Here is a 15142-nt window from a genome sequence, read left to right as displayed (position 1 = left end):
AAAATCAAATATTTCATTAATAGGAGTGAAACAAAAAACAATAAAACGACCCACAAAATTAAAGATGGATTTTTTTTTTTTTCTTGAGACAACGTCTCCCTCTGTCGCCCAGGCTGGAGTGCAGTGGCACGATCTCGGCTCACTGCAACCTCTGCTCCCAGGTTCAAGCGATTCTCCTGGCTCAGCCTCCCAAGTAGCTGGAATTACAGGCGTGCGCCAACACTCCCCCGGCTTTTTGTATTTTTAGTAAAGGCGGGTTTCATCATGTTGGCGACGCTGTTCTCGAACTCCTGGCCTCATGTGATCTGCCTGCCTGGGCGTCCCAAACTGCTGGGATTACAGGTGTGAGCCACCTCGCCCGGCTAAAGATGGCTTATTTAAAGCTAGTAGTGAATTAATTCAGTTCCTAATTGAAACCTAGGTTTTAACAATAAACATTTGAATTTTGTTCAAGTTTTCTTCAGGGTACATTATATTATGAGACAGCATTGCTTTTTCACAACGAAACATGACCATGCCAGAAAATAAAATGTTGCCTTCTTTACGGGCTTCCTTTTCCTTGTCAAACTTTGGTAGCATAGTCAGAAACAACTGAAAGGCAAAATACTAAACTTTTTTTTTTTTTTTTTAATTCTAAGCCAACAGTTTTTTGGAGCCTGCGGGAGGGGGGCGAGGAGTGTTGAAAGGGCCCTACTAAGCTGAGGTCGAGCCAACAGTGAAGCTTCAAAATTGTCAGCAGGCAGAGTCTCTGGAGAGGCAAATGAATAGGCTTAACTGAAGTCCCTTGCCCTGCAAAAAACGAGGCAGGTGCTAGGGGGATGGACTTTTTGGATAGGATGGAAACCGGGACGGATGAAGTCTTCTCTGGTTAGAGAGGAAATTTGGTATTAAGAGAGCCTCACTGAATCCCAATAATAACCAAACAACTGGTGTTGTCCAGGGCACCGGCTGGAAAGTGGGAGGCAGGAAGCAGAAAGGCTCAAGCTCCTTTCCCTGAGTCGGTTCAGGAATTTAATTTCAGACAATGTTTATTGGGGCACGGTGTTAAGCACGGGGATATCAAGCTGAATAAAACGTGGTCTTGTCCTTGAAGAGCGTATAGTTCAGTGAAACGGCTTTAACATTCCTCGTGGGTTTTGATAACTTTTATCCTGGGAGTTGTCAGAGGAGAGCTGCATCTAAATCCATCCACACTTTGGTAAAGATTTCAAAACAGAGGAAACAAGATAGGGGGCGACGAGGTTGGAGGAGAGATGACGGCAGGTGCCGGTGCCAGACTTGGGAGCCGCCAACGCCGGGCTGTGCTGGTGCTGCATGCTGGCAAGGGGCAGCCAAGACCGTGCTCCGCGCGGGCACCCTCGGGCTCGGTCCCAGCAGCTGGCAGCGCCGTGCGGGCGGACTGCGGTGGGCCTGGCAGGGGCCGAGCGTAGGTCCGGAGCAGCTTGCGCGGCCGGCGCCCGCCCCCAGGGGGCAGAGTTCCCGGGCTCGTGCCTGCGCCGCTACCTGGGGCTCAGGCCCAACCGCTCCCCGCTGCGTCCGCGCCTTCTCTTTTCCGGTCCTCTCCGCCGGCCGGGGCTCGGCTGAGCGCCAGATTTCCCCACCCGCGGCCGCCGCCAGGGGACAGGAGCCGAGGCGCGGCAGGGCACCAGCGGCGGGAGGCAAGGTTGGGGAGGCGAGGGCGGTCCGCGTGCGGGGGCGGGAGGGGGCTGAGGGATTCCAGGGACGCGGCAGCCCCGCCCCCGCCCCCTCCTCTTCTCCGCTCCAAGCCCGAGAAGCTGGGGAGCATGGACCAGACCCCGCAGCGCTGGCACCATGACGCTCGCCCGCTTCGTGCTGGCCCTGATGTTAGGGGCGCTCCCCGAAGTGGTCGGTTTTGATTCTGTCCTCAATGATTCCCTCCACCACAGCCACCGCCATTCGCCCCCTCCGGGACCGCACTACCCCTATTACCTTCCCACCCAGCAGCGGCCCCCGAGGACGCGTCAGCCGCCGCCTCTCCCGCGCTTCCCGCGCCCCCCGCGGGCGCTCCCTGCCCAGCGCCCGCACGCCCTCCAGGCCGGGCACACGCCCCGGCCGCACCCCTGGGGCTGCCCCGCCGGCGAGCCATGGGTCAGCGTGACGGACTTCGGCGCCCCGTGTCTGCGGTGGGCGGAGGTGCCACCCTTCCTGGAGCGGTCGCCCCCAGCGAGCTGGGCTCAGCTGCGAGGACAGCGCCACAACTTTTGTCGGAGCCCCGACGGCGCGGGCAGACCCTGGTGTTTCTACGGAGACGCCCGTGGCAAGGTGGACTGGGGCTACTGCGACTGCAGACACGGTTAGTGGCCTCGGGGCGGCCGCGGAAACTCCGGACGGGCTCGGAGCCAGTGAGGCTTGGGGTCGGCGTACAGGTCTCTTGGAAAAAGTGACGGGTTGTGTGGGGTTGTGGGCTTGCGTTTGCGGGCTGTGATGGTGGGCTGCAGCTGGGTTACCAGTAAGGTATACTGGTGCTGCAAATCTAAGCCAGCCAGGTGTGCTTGTGTGAAGGTTGTCAGGGGTGACAGTTCTATGCAAGGTGCTGAGCTTCGGGTTTCTGAATCTGCTCTGTCCTCTGGCCACTGTGTGTGTGTGTGCGCTCCTGTATTGGGTGACAGTGTGCTTTGGGCGTCTGTTCTCTAGATTAGCTTACGTTGAGTGGGTTACCATATTTACATTAAAGAGGCATAATTACTTGTTCTGGAAAGGGAAATGTTACATTAACGTGGCAATCAATAACCTTCCCTCCATTGTTTAGACTCCGATTTTTAAAAATGTGGTAAAATTTTGCCTTAATTTAGCTGTTGACCTCTGTTTTAAAAAGTATGGCAAAATTATGTGGCCAAAATCAGCCATATTCACATACTCCAGCTCAGTGTGGTAAGTATCATCAGTGACTGGAAAAAAAGAAAGGGAAAAGAGATGGGAATACTACTATCTTGGTGAAGTAGCAACTTGATATAGTCATACACAGTTTTCCAGAGCCATTACTTAGCTTTATATGTTTTATCAGAATTAGTTGGTAACATCAGGAGATAAAGGTGGCAAAATGTTTTAGGTTTGTGGTAATAAAAGCATCACACTAATAAATTTAATGTAAATGAATAATCCAGCTTTGAACATTGCTTCATTTTGAATTGTTGGGATTTTGTTGAAATTAGGTTTTTTTTTTGTTTGTTTAAAAACTGAGGAAGAAAAAATATCCTCAAAATTTGAATTTCTTTTCAACAAAATATTTTTGGCAGCTTTCCATTCACACTATGGGGCAAGGGTTTCCTGAATTGAGATTCTGAATCATATTGTACTTTGTACTTTTTGGAGGTAACTTGGAGGTTATCTGTCACAATGTCATTCATTTCCTGGAGAAATTTTATTTATCAGTACCTTCAATTGCATTAGTGCTTTGAGTTAAGGAAAAGTGATAGGAAGGTTAAGATCAATTATCCTTTATCCTCGGGAATGAAGTCATCGCTTTACTTGTGTTTCATGAACAGAATGCCAATGTAGCTATAAAAAATTTGAGGTGATGTCAAACAAAGAGTGCTAGCATTGTCTCGTTATTCACCATAAGAGATTATAGTAAAATCTTAGGTTTAGCAAACATTGACTTTTTTCATCTTCATATTATTCTTAGTTTTATAAATAGATAAGAGTGGAGAATTATTAGAGAATGAATGTGTAGGAGAGAATATACAACTTCTCTTTAAGTACATAAGCACAGAATCAAGAAAAGTAATTTAAAGTTAAAAAATGATAGTGATCTGTTGCTCTCTTTCTGACATAACTCTTTCAGCCTTATGTTTCAAACATGGAGAGTAACTTGTCCTTGGATTTCCTGCCACCTCACCTTCTTCAGTTGACTAGAAATGTAAATCTTTTGAATGCCTTTATGTTCCTAGCTAACTCTCACCAGACAAAATCCCAAATACTGCATAATAGTTATTTGTACTTCCTGGAGTAAAGTGATTGAACAAAAGAGAAACAAAAGAAACCACTCAAGATGGGAGATAAATGCCCTTCCCACCACCACAAAAAAATAGGAAAACGATCAACTGTGTAATAATGAATTACTTTCACAGACTCAATCTCATTCTATCATTTACTTCTCCGGTCTGCTTGGGCATAACCTATAGCTTTGAGATGACTGGCATATTCTGAACGTTACGGCTCTCTTGGTCCTACACTTCAATTAGGGGTATGAACAAAAGTATCATGGAGTGGTGAAAAGAATATTGAATTGTGCTTTAGAAAACACTGGTGTCTGTTTTGGCTCTGCCAGTAGCTGTGCACTGTTGGGTAAGACTCTTGACTCTTAACTCTTAGAGCTTTGGTTTCCTCATCAGGAGAAAAGCAAGTTTTGAGTAAATTAATTTAAAAGACCTTTGCAGCGCTGAGCATGTACGCAAAACAACCTGGCCTGATCATATTTGCTAGGACTTACTGTGCATTCATTCTGTGTTGGATGCTGGACTAAACATTTTATGTGCATTTTCTCATTTCATTCTTTTATTTTTATTTATTTATTTATTTTTTGACAAGGGTCTTCCTCTGTCACCCAGGCTGGAGTGCAGTGGTGCAATCTCAGCTCACTGCAACCTCCGCCTCCCAGGTTCAAGCGATTCTCCTGCCTCAGCCTCTTGAGTAACTGGGATTACAGGCACCTGCCACCATGCCCGGCTAATTTTTGTATTTTTAGTAGAGATGGGGTTTCACCATGTTGGCCAGGCTGGTCTTGAATTCCTGACCTCAGGCCATCCACCTGCCTCTGCCTTCCAAAGTGCTGGGATTACAGGTGTGAGCCACCGCTCCCGGCCTCATTTCATTCTTGTAGCAACCTTCTGAGTGAGTTCCTGCATTTTACTGATGAAAATATGTGAAGACATATTATGAGGAGTGTAGGAGAAAATAGGGTTAGATATGTGTATTTTTACTTCACAGCTGATTTTGCTGTATTTCTTTACTTATATATACACATGTAGAAATATCTGCGTTGTGTAGTAATCCTCATTTTGTAGTTTATGGACTAGTCTAACAGGAAGAAAGGGAATTATGTTTGGCTTGATGCACATGATTTACAGTCTCTTATGCTTAAAAGATATCTGGTATCTTTTTCTTTGTTTTTTTTTTTTTTTTTTTTTTTTGAGACAGGGTCTCTCTCTGTCACCCGGGCTGGAGCACAGTGGCGCAATCTCAGTGCACTGCAACCTCTGCCTCCTGGGTTCAAACGATTCTCCTGCCTCAGCCTCCCAAAGTGCTGGGATTACAGGCAAGAGCTACCATGCCCGACATATTTTTTTCTTTACAGAAATCCAGGGCAAAAGAAAATAACAATTTACAGTAATGTGATCCCTCCTTTAAAAAATACACTGCTGGCCAGAGTCACATATTTCGTTGCATTGAGAAAAATGAGGAAGTTGGTGTCTCCATGGTGAAGAGTTGATTGAAGCCAAGTTGAAGGGGCAGGGTGGGGACCTCAGGTGAGACAGGGCTGGGCGTGGATGTTCCAGTGGCTCAGATGTCAGAGAGCAGGAAACATGATACCTGGGCCCTGGTTTTATGAAACTTGCAAACTAATACTAAAGAATCATTCTAGGGCTGGGCGTGGTAGCTGTTGCTTGTAATCCTAGCACTTTGGGAGGCTGAGGCAGGTGGATCACCTGAAGTCGGGAGTTCGAGACCAGGCTGACCAACGTGGAGAAACCCCTGTCTCTCCTAAAAATACAAAATTAGCCAGGCATGGTGGCGCATGCATGTAATCCCAGCTACTTGGGAGGCTGAAGCAGGAGAATCGCTTGAACCTGGGAGGCAGAGGTTGTAGTGAGCTGAAATCACGCTATTGCACTCCAGCCTGGGCAACAAGAGCGAAACTGTCTCAAAACAAAAAACAAAAAAACAAAAAAAAACATTCTGGCTATGGGAATACACTGAATCAGCCCAGGGAGCTGGTCTCATTATGAGCATTTAGAAACACCTTGGGACTTGTTAAAATGCAGATTCCTAAACTGTAGCCCAGGCTCTGAGTAATTCTCAGTTCTGGATCAGGAATGGAACATGCATTTCTATTGAGCAGTCAAAGTGATTTAGATGCTGAAAACTCTGTCACAGTCAGGCAGAACACATGGAAGGGCATTAGAACCCACCTAAAATGTATAGTGGTAGGTGGTGATATAGACTAACTGAGCCCACCATTCTGTGACTTAACCCTGTTAGGCTTTAGGAGCAGGTGTAAGGCATGCCAATGGTAACTTTTTGTGTGATTTTAGAAATGACACTTCTGGTTTTTCCTTTGACCAGTGTAAGATAGTAATAACCTAGTTCACTGGAATATGGTTATTTTATTTTTATTTTTTGAGACAAAATGCATTTGTGCCATCTCAGCTCACTGCAACCTCTGCCTCTCAGGATCAAGCAATTCTCCCACCTTGGCCTCTGAAGTAGCTGGGACTACAGTCCAGCTAATTTATTATTATTATTTTTTGTATTGTTTGTAGAGATGGAGTTTTGCCATGTTGCCCAGGCTGGTCTCCAACTCCTGGGCTCAAGTGATTCTCCCGCCTTGGCCTCCCAGAGTACTGGAATTACAGGCATGAGCTACCATGGCTGCCCAGAATATGGTTATTAATTGAATGTGAGCTAGGTTATTTTTGCATTTCTACAGGAAGAATTAACAGGCAACTGATTTCCCCCAACAATAGCTTGTGACCCAGCATGGTGGCTCATGCCTGAAATCGCAGCACTTTAGGAGGCTGGGGCAAGGGGATCACTTGAGGCCAGGAGATAGAGGCTGCAGTGAGCTATAGTCATGACACTGCACCCCATTCTGGGCAACGGAGGGAGACACAACAAAACATGATAGATTGCAATAACTTAGTGTTTCCTGCCTAGGAGGGGCAGTCACTTTTCTAGTCTGTGGTTGGCATAGCAGATGGGGCAACTTGCTTGACACTGTGCTGAGAGCCTCCCTTTTTTACAAGCCAACCATAGGTGGCTGATGATTGAGAGGTAAAACATTAAATAAATGAGAAAGTTTTAATCATTGAGATTCTGGAGGAGAGGATGAGTCAAGAGATCTGACTTTTTGTCTTGTCATGCTCCTCTGTTCATGTGCACCTACCCACCCAAAATCTCTTGATTGAAATAGAGATAGAGGACATGTGGACCAAGTACTATTGTTTACAGGCTGTACTCATTGAATTCCATCTGTTGTTTGTAGTGAATGTTAATTAAAAAGTTAGCTGAAAGCTGTCCCCCGCCACTTTTAAGTGCTACATCTTGGTTCTATGTAGCAGGTGCTGAAAAACATTTATTAGCAATAACAGATTTGATACATTTCCTGGTTGATTTTAAATATTGAGCTCAATCTGCTTTTCAGACTAAGGCAGATGTCAAATACTTAGATTTGGGGGCATTATCTGATTTCTTAACTAGTGTGAATTTTTTGTTTTTTTAGAGAAGACAATAAGATATCCCATTACTATTGCCTTTTATGAGCTATTGTCCAGGGGTGTATATTTACTTATGTGGTCACTGTCGTGTGTGTGTGTGTATGTGTGTGCATGTGTGCATGCATGCACACGCATGTGTGCGCCTATGTGTTAAGACACCAGTCCCCAACCTTTTTGGCACCAGGGACCAGTTCTATGGAAGGCAGTTTTTCCGTGCACCTGGGGGATGGTTTCATCAGGCATTAGATTCTCATAAGGAGCATGCAACCTAGATTCCTTGCATGCACAGTTCGCAATGGAGTTCGAGCTCCTAGGAGAATCTAATGCTGCTGCTGATCTGATAGGAGGCAGAGCTTAGGAGGCAGAGCTCAGGTGGTAATGTGAGCGATAGGGAGTGGCTGTAAATACAGATAAAGCTTCACTTGCTCACCTCCTGGTCACCTCCTGCTGGGCAGCCCAGTTCCTAGGACACGGACCTGTACTGGTCCATGGCCTGGGGGTTGGGGCCCCCTGTGATAAGATAACCTATGTAAAAGTAATTTGGTTTATAACTGAAGGGAAAATGAAATATCCAGTAATAAGGTACTACTCACAGGTACCTGCATTTGATGGATATTATGCAGATACTAAAATAATTATTGTAAATATTATATATATATATATAAATAGGAAAGTGTTTACGATAGTGTTTAGGGGAAAGAAGGGTATGAAATTTATATATAATACATTATGACTGTGAAAATAAAGATGCTTTTGGAAGATTTGGAAGAAAACATGATAATTATGAATTTGGGTGTGGATGTGTCTTGAATCAATTTGGGTGGTTTTGATAGCAAAGAATAGAAAACAGAAGCAATAAGGAGGCTTATTGTTCCTATTACAAGAAGTCCATGTGATGGGCAGACTCCAGCATGATACACTTCTGTTCCTCTGCTACTTTCTTGGCTCCTCTATCCTCTTCAGAAGCGTGGCCTTTATTCTTAGGCTGGTGGTTATTCCAGGCTTCACTTAGAGATAGAACAATCTGCAGAAGGAAGAGAGCCCCTCTGCAGGAATGTCCTTTTGAAACAACAAGGAAACCTTTCTGGAATTTCCCCCACAGACTTCCACATTTCATTTGCCCAGACTGGATCACATATTCCTTCCTGACACTCTTTGGAAAGAAATGTACAATTACCATGATTACATAGATTAGTTAGCTTAACCTCTGAATCATCTGGGGATTCAACTGGCAAGGAGGAAACAAGGTAGTTGTTGATCAGAACCAAAAGGGTTTGCTAAGGAGTATGGTTGGGACTTGTCCTTATATTTGGGAAACTTAATGCAATTAAAAAATAACAGTAAGTAATTTATAAAGTGCTGTAAAATGTTACATTCATTTTTTTTAGTCATATCTGGATGAATAACATTTAGACTCTGGTTTGGTTGACAAAGCATATTTCCTTGTCTTAAGATGCTATTTGCAGGCAAATATTATGACGCATTTATATCTGAAATGAATAATTCCATAATTGATGAGAATGCTGAAGTTAGTTCATTTATTAAGTAAACATGATTATATGATTTAATTGTAATTTTGAAGGTTTTTTCCCCCTGAAAGCAGTCCTTTGAAGCCTCTCTCCTTAGCTGCATAGTAAATAGGCATTATATGAACAATTGATTTAGACTGATGTTTACGTGGTTGGTCTGTTGTCATTAGAAACTAAAGAAATGTTTATTTTTGCCCCTTTAGCATCTTCCTTTTCCAGGGCAGTCTCCTCTTCCCCTCCTCCTCCTTCTTACAAATCAGTGCAACAATATTAATAAAAAAATTATTGTATGCAAAACACTAAAGCAATGATATTTACCCCCCTACAAGCCACACATGCACATTTAGCCTCAGTACTTTTTATTAGGATCAGCAGAGGGGATACAAAGTGTAATGCTGATTCTTCTAACAGGGTAAGGATAGGTTTCATTTATTCCTTAAACATTTACTGCATTCACACTAGGTGCAGCATTTATAAAGATGAATCAGAAATTCACCTTTGTCCTCTGGTTGAGGACAGCCATTTTCTGGGTGAGGTGTCAGAAGAATAATAAGCATTTTCATTACCTTCCCTGTGGTGCATGATCTGGGAGACAAGAAGATTATTGTTTGGTTTCAATTTCATCACTCACTGTTATGCAATAAAATGGTAATACCCATACCATTTGTTTATGTGTAGATGGTCTGGGGACACACAATTTGTGAAAGCTTCTGTTGAGGTTATATGCATGTATTGTTAGCCTACTATAGCTTAACCATGGACAGAGTCATCTTTTTTTGTTTGATATCATATAATGTTTTAAACTAAGGAATAATTTATAAGATTTATAAATTTCTAATCAGCACACTGTAAATGGGTAGAATTGCTAACTTAGGGGATGCACTCTCATTTTGAACTATACCAACTGATTTTTTTTCTCAGCATTTAAGTTGTTGTATACATGAATAATAAATGAACAATTAGTATGAATTATAGATGTGAACTAATGGAGGCAAATATAGCTCAGTTGGATCTTGGTTCAGGGGAATGCCTTGTATGTTAAAAATGATTTGATTCATTTTGACCTGGGATGACTTGAATAAAATATACTATTTAGCAAAGATATAGCAGGTTTAATTAATGGGTAAATATAATTATAGATGAAAATAGTATAACAGTACTGTAGAATATGGTGAAGAAAGAAAATAACATAAAAATTAACCTAGCATCCCCTACTGTACTTGAAAAATTCAACCAAGAGTCCCCCAATTCAGTTGTTTTCAGGTACTGTAATTTTTAAAATATATTTTATAATTGATAGAGAATGGTCATTTAGTATATTTTTATAGTGTTGCATTTGATATAAGACATAGTATTATATTTAACTTAATGTCAAATATGTGTACCAAATTGTTCAACATGTAATGGTTTTTTTCTATTCTTTTGAATAGGTCATAAATTGAAATTTCTGTATCACTCACAGCTTTAAGTGTACTTTTTGTCAAGGATCTGAACACTAGCTGGATGTTGCCAGTATGCATTCTTTCTATTCCACTAGAATAATAGAAATGACTAAAACTAATTATTTTATGCATCTGTAAAGTTCAATAATAGACAAGAAAGGATTTGTGTGAAAACGTGAAGTTTTTTTTTACTCTTTTATCAAACTGTGATTTTTTAAAAAAAGATTTTAAAAATATTTATTACTAGTTTTATTCAGAAAACACTATTGGGGTGGGTCTTTGTTTTTACTGCATTTTCTTTCTCTTTAAATTAAGGAATGCTATTTTATAAGTACATTTTAATGAGGGGTTAACTAAATAGGCAGGCGTGCATTTTTCCCCCCACAGGGTCTTGCTTTGTTGCTCAGGCTGGAGTATAGTGGCACAGTCATAGCTCATCGTAACCTTGAATGCCTGGGCTCAAGCGATCATTTGCCTCAGCCTCCCAAGTAGCTGGGATTACAGGCCCGGGCCACCACGCCCAGCTAATTTTAAAATTTTTTGTAGAGGTGGGGTCTTGCTATGTTATCCAGGCTGAACAGGGATATCTTTTCATTTGCTTTATTTTGGAATAAGCTGGGTATATAGAATGAAGATAGTTGACTCATTTGGTTCCTTTTCTCCTATTTCTTTTAGGTTTCCTTCACATATGGAATATGGAAAGGAAGGTTGTTTTGCTTTTGTTTTTGTTTTTTGTTTTTTGAGACAGGATCTTGCTCTGTCACCTAGACTGGAATGCAGTAGCACAATTATAGCTCACTGCAGTCTTGAACTCCTGGGTAGAAGCAATCCTTCCGCCTTAGTAGCCTGAGTAGCTGGGACTACACACGTGGGCCACCAAGCCCGGCTAATTTTTAATTTTTTTTTTTTTTGTAAAGACAGTGTCTCACTCTGTTGTCTAGGCCGATCTCTAACCCCAGGGCTCAAACAGTCCTCCTGCCTTGGCCTCCCAAAGTGCTGGGATTACAGGTGTGAGCCACTGTGCCTTGCCTTAGTCTTAAATCTTAAAGCTCAGAAACCAATGAGACTTGTGAAGGGAATTTTTATCCAGTCGGCTGTTCTCTAGTTTACCTGTATTGACTGAGACTGATAAGATGGTTAAAGAGAACTCTTCTTGAATGTCTGTCCCTCTATTTGGGGAATTCCTGTTTTCTAGCGAAGTTGTCCATCAAACAAATTTCTGTTACATGAACCTTTTATGTTTTCTTTCCTTTATAAAACTGGAGGCCTATGTACTTAGAAGGAAAACAGTTGTAAACTATTTTACTGTAAATGTTTAACAGTTAAACATTTTTATCAAGGAATTAAGATAGTAGAATTCTGAACATTGTTGTACATTGGAACATTTTGCCTTTAAATAGTTATAACACCAGCAGACAGTTGACCTTTTTCTTTTTTGGTAGCCGTTCATTTCAGGAACTCTGGGGCCTTCACTGCATGACATGCCATCACGCATAGTGGTACAATTCCAGACTTTCTTCCTTTACTAGTTTGGTCTGCATGTTTATAATGCTTAATATAATTGACCTAAAACCTCTGCTTGAGACTTTAAATTATTATTATTAACGCATTTTAAAGATAGAAATATGTAGAATAGAATATTTTCTGTGCACGTGGCACTTGAGAGACTTTAAGACAGTGCAACCCTGGATCACACACACTCCGGTGTGGTCCAGGGACACAAACTCTGACTAGAGTATCGAAGAATGGTTGGTTGCTCTAGGAGAATGTGGGCGGAAGGTGAGGGATCAATTCTTGATAATAAAAAATTGGACAATTGAACAATATTTGCCAAACAAAGAATTTCGTCTACAATTTATGCAAATCACTTTATTGTTAGGTACAGCAATATAAATTAGTTCACTTGGTTAGCTTTGGGCTTCGCGGATTTCTTTGAGCTAAGGTTATTTTCCTTTCTCCATTGTGTAATTGTGTACCTATACATTTGTGCAAATGTGTACACACACACGTTCATAGTCCTCCTACAACTTTGTACAGCTGTGGGACAAATCAGCTTCTACTGGAGGATTTGCGTCAACTATAGGAGCACCAGAAAGCCACTTCTCTCCTGTTCCACAGTGTAAAGAAACTTCAGGCTACTTTATGCTTCTCTTCCTAGTTGGCTTATTTCCATACAAGATTTGGTGGATTAGTTGCAGTATTTTCAGTAGGATGGTGAACTCTAACATGGTATAATGCATAAAGTAATATCTGAAGTTTTGAAAGGTACTTATTGTATTTCAGGGTCTTTGCTTAAGTTTGGAGGTAGAAGGTCAGTAACCAGGGCAGGGAACTAGGAGATAGTTGATCATGGCTCTGTAACTGCTCAGTTGCTTTGGTCTGTAGCTTTTTCATCCATAAGTAGAAGGAAATAAGTTATAGTTTTTGTTGTTGTTGTTGTTGTTGTGGTTAGCTTGCTTTTGAGATGGAGTTTTGCTCTTGTTGCCCAGGCTGGAATGCAGTGGTGAGATCTCGGCTCGCCGCAACCTCAGCCTCCCGGGTTCAAGTGATTCTCCTGCTTCAGCCTCCCAAGTAGCTGGGATTACAGGCATGTGCTACCATGCCTGGCCAATTTTGTATTTTTAGTAGAGATGGGGTTTCTCCATGTTGGTCAGGCTGGTCTCGAACTCTCAATCTCAGGTGATCCGCCCACCTCAGCCTCCCAAAGTGCTGGGATTACAGGCGTGAGCCACTGTGTCCAGCCATAAATGTTAGTTTTTAAGATCTGGACCACCTCAGCTTTTCTAAGAGAATAAATGCAGCAATAACAAAATAAAGCCAGAAAACAAATGAAAACTACTACTTATCTTAAATGTATATAGTGTTGGGTCTCAGAAAATGATATCCCCAAATGAAGGCCTCAGAAGTAGTCTCAGAAACAAGTTTTCCTTTGATCTTTTCCTACTTTCCTGTCACTGGCCCTTCATTTTCCCCTGAGGCTAGCCGCAGAAACTAGAATTCCTCTTTTCCAAGTGGGCCATAGACACCAGAACCCCTTGTTTCCACAATCAGCCATAAAACCTAAAAATATTACTCAACTCCCCTCATGTCCCAGCTTTCTGTGTAAAAACTGGCCTTAAAAATTTATCTGACCTACCTTGTTTGATTACATAAGACCCCCATTCCAGAGAGGGTTCTTCTCCATACCCAGAAAAAAACAAAACAAAACTCAAAGAGGCCAAGAAAAATCTAAACTGATAAGCCTTACTGGGTTTCCCCACTCAGTCTATTGAGATTAGATCCTACCCATTTTGTCCAAACATATTTCTACGTGGCTGACCACACTTTGTTAAACCTGAACATAAAAATGGGCAGTATCCCCTATAGCTTTGGGTCCTCATTCTAAAGGCTCCCACGTCACGTAAAACCACGATCAAATAAATTTATATGCCTTTTATCCTAATAATATGCCTCTTGTCAGTGAACCTTCAGAAGGCAGAGAAAGTGCTCTTGGCTCCTGCAATAGAATGAATCGTGTGTTCAAACTTTTAGTCTTTTAGAGCATATTTGAATGCTGTTTTTAAAAAAGGTGTTTCAAATAATTATTAGAAGAATTGAGCTTTATAGAATGATATAAATACTCATTCTGAGTCCTAGGTAGATGGTTTCCTCCGAATAGACATTTTTATGGCCCTTAGGAAAGGATAAACCATGTGGAGGACACTGTTAGGGAGGTGTGTGTTGGGGCTGGCTGTGCCTGGAGTGGAATCTGACATAGAATTCATTAGTCATTGACATGCAAATTGCCTTTTAAGAATTGCAAATATTTGTCTTCATTTGTTAAAGGAAAATTGGATGAGCACTGCACATTTCTTGCCATATAGCAGATACTGCTAAATGAATCCAGGCTTTCACAGTGTGCTTGGAGCGTTAGAGAAAATGATGGTGCAGCTGATAGTTGACCTGGAAACTATTTCCAGCTCTATCATTGCTATTATATTGTTATGGTCATAATTATACTTTACTCAGGATTTTCTCCTTCTCACCTCTAAGTGCCTCAATCATTTAGATTCATGTGTACATCATTTCTTCTTGATAGCTTTTTGATGTAGACACTATTTTAAATCTTATGATCACTTAATGTGCATAAGTACACATTTCATTTGTTTTCATTACTAGAACTATCTTCCAGCCCTTTTGACCTGAGTAACTTCGTGATTAAGGGGAGGAATTAGTAAAGAAATAATAGATTAAATATCAGTTCAAATAAAGTTTGCTTGAGGTCAACAAATGAATTCTTTGACTAAAATAAACTGCTGGCATTTGTGATGTGCATAATATTACGTGGACCTCTGTAGAAGAGATTTTGTGATATAAAAAATCATTAAAGATCAGTTGAACTCTTCAGAAATACTTCCTTAAAAATATTCTGTAGTTCATACTTCACTGAGCTAGGCAGGACTTCCTCTTGCTTACTGTGAATTAAAGAAGTTTAGAATATATGAATGAGTTTTAGATGATTTGTCATATGAATGACCCATGCCCTGTTCATTCCTGAATAGTCAGGATTTGGCAGTACTGTACAATGTTCACCTCCATTTATTATTGCCTTTTGTTTGAATTAAATGAGACTTTGTTTTTGTTGTGAGAAATATAATATGTTTTTCTTAAATGCTTACGTTTTTAAAGGATGATGATGTGGAAAATAATAGTGGTGGATGACTAAGCCTGTACA

General features: G+C 41.7%; 1 protein-coding gene across 6 annotated transcripts in view; it reads left to right on the top strand.

The window, feature by feature from the left end:
* The first annotated feature begins 314 nt into the window (after window positions 1–314).
* Window positions 315–15142, top strand: part of PRSS12 (serine protease 12) — a 74749-nt gene continuing 59921 nt past the window's right edge. For 4 of the 6 annotated variants that reach the window (XM_003830071.6, XM_034959066.3, XM_034959064.3 and 1 more), the window contains exon 1: window positions 316–2314. In XM_003830071.6, coding sequence (XP_003830119.4) covers window positions 1813–2314 — 502 coding nt within the window. In that variant the 5' untranslated portion in view covers window positions 316–1812. Of the gene's footprint in view, window positions 2315–15142 lie in introns of all 6 variants that reach the window. The other 2 variants (XM_034959062.3, XM_034959063.3) reach the window with 1 other exon arrangement.

Source organism: Pan paniscus, chromosome 3, assembly GCF_029289425.2.
Source record: "Pan paniscus chromosome 3, NHGRI_mPanPan1-v2.0_pri, whole genome shotgun sequence".
NCBI classification, from domain to species: domain Eukaryota; kingdom Metazoa; phylum Chordata; class Mammalia; order Primates; family Hominidae; genus Pan; species Pan paniscus.
Note: the sequence above shows the minus strand (reverse complement) of the source record. Positions and strands in the feature narration are given on the sequence as shown.